This window comes from Oncorhynchus keta, unplaced genomic scaffold (assembly GCF_023373465.1).
Source record: "Oncorhynchus keta strain PuntledgeMale-10-30-2019 unplaced genomic scaffold, Oket_V2 Un_contig_26119_pilon_pilon, whole genome shotgun sequence".
In the NCBI taxonomy this organism is placed as follows: Eukaryota; Metazoa; Chordata; class Actinopteri; order Salmoniformes; family Salmonidae; genus Oncorhynchus; species Oncorhynchus keta.
The window spans coordinates 1-11119 of NW_026284792.1; the positions used below are offsets into that span (position 1 = coordinate 1).

Here is an 11119-nt window from a genome sequence, read left to right on the forward strand (position 1 = left end):
GTGAATTCATGTACACTTTGAAGTAGGTCTTTAGTTGACTATTCTTGCCCAGTCATCTTGATAGAATGTGTATGTTCTTGTAGCGTTGACTGAGCAGGAGAAAGTCCTCGTTGCCAACCGCGAGAAGGATAAAGGCAACGAGGCCTTCAAGACCAACGACTATGAGGAAGCTGTGGTGTATTATACAAGGTCAGACCCTGTAACTTAACACTATCGGCTGTCTTACTTTGAGGCTTTAGGGATGGTCATTACCTTCAAGCTAAGTTGATGCTAGTATCTTTTAGTGAATGCATATTCCATGGGTTTAATTCCTTTTGTCTTCAGAGTTCAGCTTCAAACCACAGAGAGACATTTATATTCATAGAGATACTAGTGGAGCTCTGTCATAATTCCTTATTCAATGTTTATATGACTCAAAGCCCTCGGTGGGAAGGTCTCATCCAATAGCCAGTCTTCAGTACTCTGCTAAACTAGGTCCGTCTCTCTTCTCTCCATGTCTCGTCCTCACCAGGAGTCTGTCAGTGGTACCAACCGTAGCCGGCTACAACAACAGAGCCCAGTCAGAGATCAAACTGCAACACTGGCACAATGCCCTCAACGACTGTCAGAAGGTACTGGAGATGGAGCCAGACAATATGAAAGGTACTGACCCACTGGAGATAGAGCCAGACGATATGAAAGGTACTGTCCAGACAATATGAAAGGTACTGACCCACTGGAGATAGAGCCAGACAATATGAAAGGTACTGACCCACTGGAGATAGAGCCAGACAATATGAAAGGTACTGTCCAGACAATATGAAAGGTACTGACCCACTAGAGACAGAGCCAGACAATATGAAAGGTACTGTCCAGACAATATGAAAGGTACTGACCCACCCTATTCCCTATATAGTGCACTACTTTAGACCAGGACTCACGCTATTCCCTATATAGTGCACTACTATAGACCAGGACCCACCCTATTCTCTATATAGTGCACTACTATAGACCAGGACCCACCCTATTCCCTATATAGTGCACTACTATAGACCTGGACCCACCCTATTCCCTATATAGTGCACTATTATAGACCAGGACCCACCCTATTCCCTATATAGTGCACTACTATAGACCAGGACACACCCTATTCCCTATATAGTGCACTACTATAGACCAGGACACACCCTATTCTCTATATAGTGCACTACTATAGACCAGGACACACCCTATTCCCTATATAGTGCACTACTATAGACCAGGACACACCCTATTCCCTATATAGTGCACTATTATAGACCAGGACCCACCCTATTCCCTATATAGTGCACTACTATAGACCAGGACACACCCTATTCCCTATATAGTGCACTATTATAGACCAGGACCCACCCTATTCCCTATATAGTGCACTACTATAGACCAGGACACACCCTATTCCCTATATAGTGCACTACTATAGACCAGGACACACCCTATTCCCTATATAGTGCACTACTATAGACCTGGACCCACCCTATGAGTCCAAAGGGCCCTGGTTGAAAAGTGGTGTTATAAAGCTCATGTCCCTGACTGACAGCGTTGTGTTATAAAGCTCATGTCCCTGACTGACAGCGTTATAAAGCTCATGTCCCTGACTGACAGTGTTATAAAGCTCATGTCCCTGACTGACACCATTGTGTTATAAAGCTCATGTCCCTGACTGACAGCATTGTGTTATAAAGCTCATGTCCCTGACTGACAGCGTTATAAAGCTCATGTCCCTGACTGACAGCGTTTTAAAGCTCATGTCCCTGACTGACAGCGTTATAAAGCTCATGTCCCTGACTGACAGTGTAGTGTTATAAAGCTCATGTCCCTGACTGACAGTGTTGTGTTATAAAGCTCATGTCCCTGACTGACAGTGTTGTGTTTTAAAGCTCATGTCCCTGACTGACAGTGTTGTGTTATAAAGCTCATGTCCCTGACTGACAGTGTTTTAAAGCTCATGTCCCTGACTGACAGCGTTTTAAAGCTCATGTCCCTGACTGACAGCGTTGTGTTATAAAGCTCATGTCCCTGACTGACAGTGTTGTGTTATAAAGCTCATGTCCCTGACTGACAGTGTTATAAAGCTCATGTCCCTGACTGACAGTGTTGTGTTATAAAGCTCATGTCCCTGACTGACAGCGTTATAAAGCTCATGTCCCTGACTGACAGTGTTGTGTTATAAAGCTCATGTCCCTGACTGACAGCGTTGTGTTATAAAGCTCATGTCCCTGACTGACAGCGTTTTAAAGCTCATGTCCCTGACTGACAGTGTTATAAAGCTCATGTCCCTGACTGACAGTGTTATAAAGCTCATGTCCCTGACTGACAGCGTTATAAAGCTCATGTCCCTGACTGACAGCGTTTATAAAGCTCATGTCCCTGACTGACAGCGTTTTAAAGCTCATGTCCCTGACTGACAGCGTTGTGTTTTAAAGCTCATGTCCCTGACTGACAGCGTTGTGTTTTAAAGCTCATGTCCCTGACTGACAGTGTTTTAAAGCTCATGTCCCTGACTGACAGCGTTGTGTTTTAAAGCTCATGTCCCTGACTGACAGTGTTATAAAGCTCATGTCCCTGACTGACAGCGTTTTATAAAGCTCATGTCCCTGACTGACAGTGTTATAAAGCTCATGTCCCTGACTGACAGTGTTATAAAGCTCATGTCCCTGACTGACAGTGTTATAAAGCTCATGTCCCTGACTGACAGTGTTATAAAGCTCATGTCCCTGACTGACAGTGTTTTAAAGCTCATGTCCCTGACTGACAGTGTTATAAAGCTCATGTCCCTGACTGACAGTGTTTTAAAGCTCATGTCCCTGACTGACAGTGTTATAAAGCTCATGTCCCTGACTGACAGCGTTGTGTTATAAAGCTCATGTCCCTGACTGACAGTGTTATAAAGCTCATGTCCCTGACTATAAAGCTCATGTCCCTGACTGACAGTGTTTTAAAGCTCATGTCCCTGACTGACAGACTGACAGTGTTATAAAGCTCATGTCCCTGACTGACAGTGTTTATAAAGCTCATGTCCCTGACTGTTTTAAAGCTCATGTCCCTGACTGACAGTGTTATAAAGCTCATGTCCCTGACTGACAGTGTTTGTGTTGACAGTGTTATAAAGCGTTGTCCCTGACTAAAGCTCATGTCCCTGACTGACAGCGTTTTAAAGTGTTTTAAAGCTCATGTCCCTGACTGACAGTGTTATAAAGCTCATGTCCCTGACTGACAGTGTTATAAAGCTCATGTCCCTGACTGACAGCGTTATAAAGCTCATGTGTTATAAAGCCCATGTGACTGACAGCTCATGTGTTTGTGTTATAAAGCTCATGTCCCTGACTGACAGTGTTGTGTTATAAAGCTCATGTCCCTGACTGACAGCGTTGTTTTAAAGCTCATGTCCCTGACTGACAGTGTTATAAAGCTCATGTCCCTGACTGACAGTGTTTTATAGCTCTCCTCCGCAGGGCCACAGTGCTGAAACAACAGGGGAACTATCAGAGGGCTGCTGAAGACCTGAGGAACGTCCTGCAGACCGAACCACAGAACATCACTGCTACTGTTAGTATCTCACACACACCACACACACCAGACCACACACACACACCAGACCACACACACACACACACACACACACACACCAGACACACACACACACACCAGACCACACACCAGACCACACACACACACCAGACCACACACACACACCAGACCACACACACACACACACCAGACCACACACACACACCAGACCACACACCAGACCACACACACACACACCAGACCACACACCAGACCACACACACACACCAGACCCACACACACACACACACACACCACACACACACACACACACACACACACCAGACCACACCAGACCACACACCAGACCACACACACACACCAGACCACACACCAGACCACACACACACACCAGACCACACACACCACACACACCAGACCAAACACACACACACACACACACACCAGACCACACACACACCCACACACCACACACACACACACACACACACACACACACACACACACACACACACACACACACATTGTCCAACACGGTGTGTTGGAGTTACTTTAACCATTCTGTTCCCTCCACAAAATGAATGGCACCATCAGGACTCCTGTTTATTCAACAGACCGTAGTGACCATCAGACGTTACCGTAGTGACCATCAGACGTTACCGTAGTGACCATCAGGCGTTACCGTAGTGACCATCAGACGTTACCGTAGTGACCATCAGACGTTACCGTAGTGACCATCAGGCGTTACCGTAGTGACCATCAGACGTTACCGTAGTGACCATCAGACGTTACCGTAGTGACCATCAGGCGTTACCGTAGTGACCATCAGACGTTACCGTAGTGACCATCAGACGGTACCGTAGTGACCATCAGACCTTACCGTAGTGACCATCAGACGTTACCGTAGTGACCATCAGACGTTACCGTAGTGACCATCAGACGGTACCGTAGTGACCATCAGACGTTACCGTAGTGACCATCAGGACTCCTGTTTATTCAACAGACCGTAGTGACCATCAGACGTTACCGTAGTGACCATCAGGACTCCTGTTTATTCAACAGACCGTAGTGACCATCAGCCATCAGACGTTACCGTAGTGACCATCAGACGGTACCGTAGTGACCATCAGACGGTACCGTAGTGACCATCAGATGGTACCGTAGTGACCATCAGATGGTACCGTAGTGACCATCAGACGTTACCGTAGTGACCATCAGACTGTACCATAGTGACCATCAGACATCAGACGGTACCGTAGTGACCATCAGACGTTACCGTAGTGACCATCAGACTGTACATATAATGGAACAATGGGATGAACTATTTCAGTCTTCTTTTCTTCTTTTCCGTCACACATCCTGGTTGGCTGGCTGGTTGGTCCGTCACACATCCTGGATGGCTGGCTGGTTGGTCCGTCACACATCCTGGATGGCTGGCTGGTTGGTCCGTCACACATCCTGGATGGCTGGCTGGTTGGTCCGTCACACATCCTGGTTGGCTGGCTGGTTGGTCCGTCACACATCCTGGTTGGCTGGCTGGTTGGTCCGTCACACATCCTGGCCCACAGAAACTTCTGGTTGAGGTGGATAAGAAACTAATCCAGTGTCGACCGGAGACGGAACGTAAAAGCAAGAAGATCCTGATTCAGGAAGTGGAGGAGGATGAGATACGGGAAGAGCAGAGAGGTGAGTGACTGATCCCTTCACCTACTTAGTGAGATTGAACCATTATACCTCTCCGTTAGAAGTGACTGACCTCCAGCCCGGTCCTGGAGATTACATTTACATTTAAGTCATTTAGCAGACGCTCTTATCCAGAGCAACTTACAAATTGGTGCATTCACCTTATGACATCCAGTGGAACAGTCACTTTACAATAGTGCATCTAAATCTTAAAAGGGGGGTGAGAAGGATTACTTATCCTATCCTAGGTATTCCTTAAAGAGGTGGGGTTTCAGGTGTCTCCGGAAGGTGGTGATTGACTCCGCTGTCCTGGCGTCGTGAGGGAGTTTGTTCCACCATTGGGGGGCCAGAGCAGCGAACAGTTTTGACTGGGCTGAGCGGGAACTGTGCTTCCTCAGTGGTAGGGAGGCGAGCAGGCCAGAGGTGGATGAACCTCTGGCCTGCTCGCCTCCCTACCACTGAGGAAGCACAGTTCCCGCAGTGCCCTTGTTTGGGTGTAGGGCCTGATCAGAGCCTGGAGGTACTGAGGTGCCGTTCCCCTCACAGCTCCGTAGGCAAGCACCATGGTCTTGTAGCGGATGCGAGCTTCAACTGGAAGCCAGTGGAGAGAGCGGAGGAGCGGGGTGACGTGAGAGAACTTGGGAAGGTTGAACACCAGACGGGCTGCGGCGTTCTGGATGAGTTGTAGGGGTTTAATGGCACAGGCATGGAGCCCAGCCAACAGCGAGTTGCAGTAATCCAGACGGGAGATGACAAGTGCCTGGATTAGGACCTGCGCCGCTTCCTGTGTGAGGCAGGGTCGTACTCTGCGGATGTTGTAGAGCATGAACCTACAGGAACAGGCCACCGCCTTGATGTTAGTTGAGAACGACAGGGTGTTGTCCAGGATCACGCCAAGGTTCTTAGCGCTCTGGGAGGAGGACACAATGGAGTTGTCAACCGTGATGGCGAGATCATGGAACGGGCAGTCCTTCCCCGGGAGGAAGAGCAGCTCCGTCTTGCCGAGGTTCAGCTTGAGGTGGTGATCCGTCATCCACACTGATATGTCTGCCAGACATGCAGAGATGCGATTCGCCACCTGGTCATCAGAAGGGGGAAAGGAGAAGATTAATTGTGTGTCGTCTGCATAGCAATGATAGGAGAGACCATGTGAGGTTATGACAGAGCCAAGTGACTTGGTGTATAGCGAGAATAGGAGAGGGCCTAGAACAGAGCCCTGGGGGACACCAGTGGTGAGAGCGCGTGGTGAGGAGACAGATTCTCGCCACGCCACCTGGTAGGAGCGACCTGTCAGGTAGGACGCAATCCAAGCATGAGCCGCGCCGGAGATGCCCAACTCGGAGAGGGTGGAGAGGAGGATCTGATGGTTCACAGTATCGAAGGCAGCCGATAGGTCTAGAAGGATGAGAGCAGAGGAGAGAGAGTTAGCTTTAGCGGTGCGGAGCGCCTCCGTGATACAGAGAAGAGCAGTCTCAGTTGAATGACTAGTCTTGAAACCTGACTGATTTGGATCAAGAAGGTCATTCTGAGAGAGATAGCGGGAGAGCTGGCCAAGGACGGCACGTTCAAGAGTTTTGGAGAGAAAAGAAAGAAGGGATACTGGTCTGTAGTTGTTGACATCGGAGGGATCGAGTGTAGGTTTTTTCAGAAGGGGTGCAACTCTCGCTCTCTTGAAGACGGAAGGGATGTAGCCAGCGGTCAGGGATGAGTTGATGAGCGAGGTGAGGTAAGGGAGAAGGTCTCCGGAAATGGTCTGGAGAAGAGAGGAGGGCATAGGGTCAAGCGGGCAGGTTGTTGGGCGGCCGGCCATCACAAGACGCGAGATTTCATCTGGAGAGAGAGGGGAGAAAGAGGTCAGAGCACAGGGTAGGGCAGTGTGAGCAGAACCAGCGGTGTCATTTGACTTAGCAAACGAGGATCGGATGTCGTCGACCTTCTTTTCAAAATGGTTGACGAAGTCATCTGCAGAGAGGGAGGAGGGGGGGATTCAGGAGGGAGGAGAAGGTGGCAAAGAGCTTCCTAGGGTTAGAGGCAGAAGCTTGGAGGCAGAAGCTTGGAATTTAGAGTGGTAGAAAGTGGCTTTAGCAGCAGAGACAGAAGAGGAAAATGTAGAGAGGAGGGAGCGAAAGGATGCCAGGTCCGCAGGGAGGCGAGTTTTCCTCCATTTCCGCTCGGCTTCCCGGAGCCCTGTTCTGTGAGCTCGCAATGAGTCGTCGAGCCACGGAGCGGGAGGGGAGGACCGAGCCGGCCTGGAGGATAGGGGGCATAGAGAGTCAAAGGATGCAGAAAGGGAGGAGAGGAGGGTTGAGGAGGCAGAATCAGGAGATAGGTTGGAGAAGGTTTGAGCAGAGGGAAGAGATGATAGGATGGAAGAGGAGAGAGTAGCGGGGGAGAGAGAGCGAAGGTTGGGACGGCGCGATACCATCCGAGTAGGGGCAGTGTGGGAAGTGTTGGATGAGAGCGAGAGGGAAAAGGATACAAGGTAGTGGTCGGAGACTTGGAGGGGAGTTGCAATGAGGTTAGTGGAAGAACAGCATCTAGTAAAGATGAGGTCGAGCGTATTGCCTGCCTTGTGAGTAGGGGGAAGGTGAGACGGTGAGGTCAAAAGAGGAGAGGAGTGGAAAGAAGGAGGCAGAGAGGAATGAGTCAAAGGTAGACGTGGGGAGGTTAAAGTCGCCCAGAACTGTGAGAGGTGAGCCGTCCTCAGGAAAGGAGCTTATCAAGGCATCAAGCTCATTGATGAACTCTCCGAGGGAACCTGGAGGGCGATAAATGATAAGGATGTTAAGCTTGAAAGGGCTGGTAACTGTGACAGCATGGAATTCAAAGGAGGCGATAGACAGATGGGTAAGGGGAGAAAGAGAGAATGACCACTTGGGAGAGATGAGGATCCCGGTGCCACCACCCCGCTGACCAGAAGCTCTCGGGGTGTGCGAGAACACGTGGGCGGACGAAGAGAGAGCAGTAGGAGTGGCAGTGTTATCTGTGGTCCTTCTGTAGCTCAGTTGGAGAGCATGGCGCTTGTAACGCCAGGGTAGTGGGTTCGATCTCCGGGACCACCCATACGTAGAATGTATGCACACATGACTGTAAGTCGCTTTGGATAAAAGCGTCTGCTAAATGGCATATATTATTATTATTATATATTATCCATGTTTCCGTCAGTGCCAAGAAGTCGAGGGACTGGAGGGAGGCATAGGCTGAGATGAACTCTGCCTTGTTGGCCGCAGATCGGCAGTTCCAGAGGCTACCAGAGACCTGGAACTCCACGTGGGTCGTGCGCGCTGGGACCACCAGATTAGGGTGGCCGCGGCCACGCGGTGTGGAGCGTTTGTATGGTCTGTGCAGAGAGGAGAGAACAGGGATAGACAGGCACATAGTTGACAGGCTACAGAAGAGGCTACGCTAATGCAAAGGAGATTGGAATGGAGATTGGACTACACGTCTCGAATGTTCAGAAAGTTAAGCTTACGTAGCAAGAATCTTATTGACTAAAATGATTAAAATGATACAGTACTGCTGAAGTAGGCTAGCTGGCAGTGGCTGCGTTGTTGACTTTGTAGGCTAGCTGGCAGTGGCTGCGTTGTTGACACTACACTATACTGGTGACAGATCACCAGTTAGAAGTGTCTGACCTCCAGCCCAGTCCTGGAGACCACCAGTTAGAAGTGACTGACCTCCAGCCCAGTCCTGGAGATCACCAGTTAGAAGTGTCTGACCTCCAGCCCAGTCCTGGAGACCACTAGTTAGAAGTGACTGACCTCCAGCCCAGTCCTGGAGACCACCAGTTAGAAGTGACTGACCTCCAGACCACCAGTTAGAAGTGACTGACCTCCAGACCAGTCCTGGAGACCACTAGTTAGAAGTGACTGACCTCCAGCCCAGTCCTGGAGATCACCAGTTAGAAGTGACTGACCTCCAGCCCAGTCCTGGAGATCACCAGTTAGAAGTGACTGACCTCCAGCCCAGTCCTGGAGACCACCAGTTAGAAGTGACTGACCTCCAGCCCAGTCCTGGAGATCACCAGTTAGAAGTGACTGACCTCCAGACCACCAGTTAGAAGTGACTGACCTCCAGCCCAGTCCTGGAGACCACTAGTTAGAAGTGACTGACCTCCAGCCCAGTCTTGGAGATCACCAGTTAGAAGTGACTGACCTCCAGCCCAGTCCTGGAGACCACCAGTTAGAAGTGACTGACCTCCAGCCCAGTCCTGGAGACCACCAGTTAGAAGTGACTGACCTCCAGCCCAGTCCTGGAGATCACCAGTTAGAAGTGACTGACCTCCAGCCCAGTCCTGGAGACCACCAGTTAGAAGTGACTGACCTCCAGCCCAGTCCTGGAGATCACCAGTTAGAAGTGACTGACCTCCAGCCCACCAGTTAGAAGTGACTGACCTCCAGCCCAGTCCTGTAGACCACCAGTTAGAAGTGACTGACCTCCAGCCCAGTCCTGGAGACCACCAGTTAGAAGTGACTGACCTCCAGCCCAGTCCTGGAGATCACCAGTTAGAAGTGACTGACCTCCAGACCACCAGTTAGAAGTGACTGACCTCCAGACCACCAGTTAGCAGTGACTGACCTCCAGCCCAGTCCTGGAGACCACCAGTTAGAAGTGACTGACCTCCAGCCCAGTCCTGGAGACCACCAGTTAGAAGTGACTGACCTCCAGCCCAGTCCTGTAGACCACCAGTTAGAAGTGACTGACCTCCAGCCCAGTCCTGGAGACCACCAGTTAGAAGTGACTGACCTCCAGCCCAGTCCTGGAGATCACCAGTTAGAAGTGACTGACCTCCAGCCCAGTCCTGGAGACCACCAGTTAGAAGTGACTGACCTCCAGCCCAGTCCTGGAGACCACCAGTTAGAAGTGACTGACCTCCAGCCCAGTCCTGAGATCACCAGTTAGAAGTGACTGACCTCCAGCCCAGTCCAGACCACCAGTTAGAAGTGACTGACCTCCAGCCCAGTCCTGAGATCACCAGTTAGAAGTGACTGACCTCCAGACCACCAGTTAGAAGTGACTGACCTCCAGCCCAGTCCTGGAGACCACCAGTTAGAAGTGACTGACCTCCAGCCCAGTCCTGGAGATCACCAGTTAGAAGTGACTGACCTCCAGCCCAGTCCTGGAGATCACCAGTTAGCAGTGACTGACCTCCAGCCCAGTCCTGGAGATCACCAGTTGGTTTTTAATGATATGGTAGTTGACCTGGAGTTGCCTGCTTCACAGGCCCTGTACTGTGGTGTACAGTCTGTCAACAGTCAGTCAACATCAAACTGACTGTTCTATAAAACAACATTCAGATGGTTCACAATTCAACAGTCAGAAAAACAACTCCAACCCCTTTTTCTCATGTTTCTATAACAACAGAAACATGCAAATGAGAAAAACAACTCCAACCCCTGTTTCTCATGTTTCTATAACAACAGAAACATGCAAATGAGAAAAACAACTCCACCCCTTTTCCTCGTGTTTCTATAGCAACAGAAACATGCAAATGCAAGTCTAAGCCAATGAGTAGAGTTAGAGAGACATATTATTACCATTGTTGTTGTTCCTTAAACACCCAACAAGTGTTTAACCAGATCAGATGATGACTGATCCTAGACCTACTAAACAAAGAGGTTATTATATTACATTAAGGCTGGCTGCCTGGCTAGCTGGCTGGCTGGTTGGCTGGTTGGTTGGTTGGCTGGTTGGTTGGTTGGTTGGTTGGTTGGTTGGCTGGCTGGCTGGCTGGCTGGTTGGCTGGCTGGTTGGTTGGCTGGCTGGCTGGTTGGTTGCCTGCCTGGCTGGTTGGTTGCCTGCCAGGTTGGTTGCCTGCCTGGCTGGGTGGGTGGCTGACTGGTTGGTTGGTTGGTTGGTTGCCTGGCTGGCTGGCTGGCTGGCTGGC

General features: G+C 50.1%; 1 protein-coding gene and 1 long non-coding RNA gene across 2 annotated transcripts; one reads left to right on the plus strand and one right to left on the minus strand.

The window, feature by feature from the left end:
- Window positions 1-83: 83 nt before the first annotated feature.
- Window positions 84-5425, plus strand: LOC127922519 (sperm-associated antigen 1-like; the record flags this gene model as incomplete). The annotated part of the gene is made up of 4 exons (XM_052506382.1): window positions 84-189; window positions 512-642; window positions 3461-3567; window positions 5118-5425. Coding segments are annotated over 4 exons (470 nt in total), but the record flags the coding sequence as incomplete, so codon positions are not given.
- A 3623-nt stretch (window positions 5426-9048) lies between these two features.
- Window positions 9049-10540, minus strand: LOC127922520 (uncharacterized). Its single transcript, XR_008111578.1, has 4 exons — window positions 10297-10540; window positions 9979-10020; window positions 9430-9810; window positions 9049-9345 (listed from the first exon to the last, which is right to left on the minus strand). It is a non-coding gene; the product is annotated as an uncharacterized LOC127922520 (long non-coding RNA).
- Between the last annotated feature and the right edge of the window lie 579 nt (window positions 10541-11119).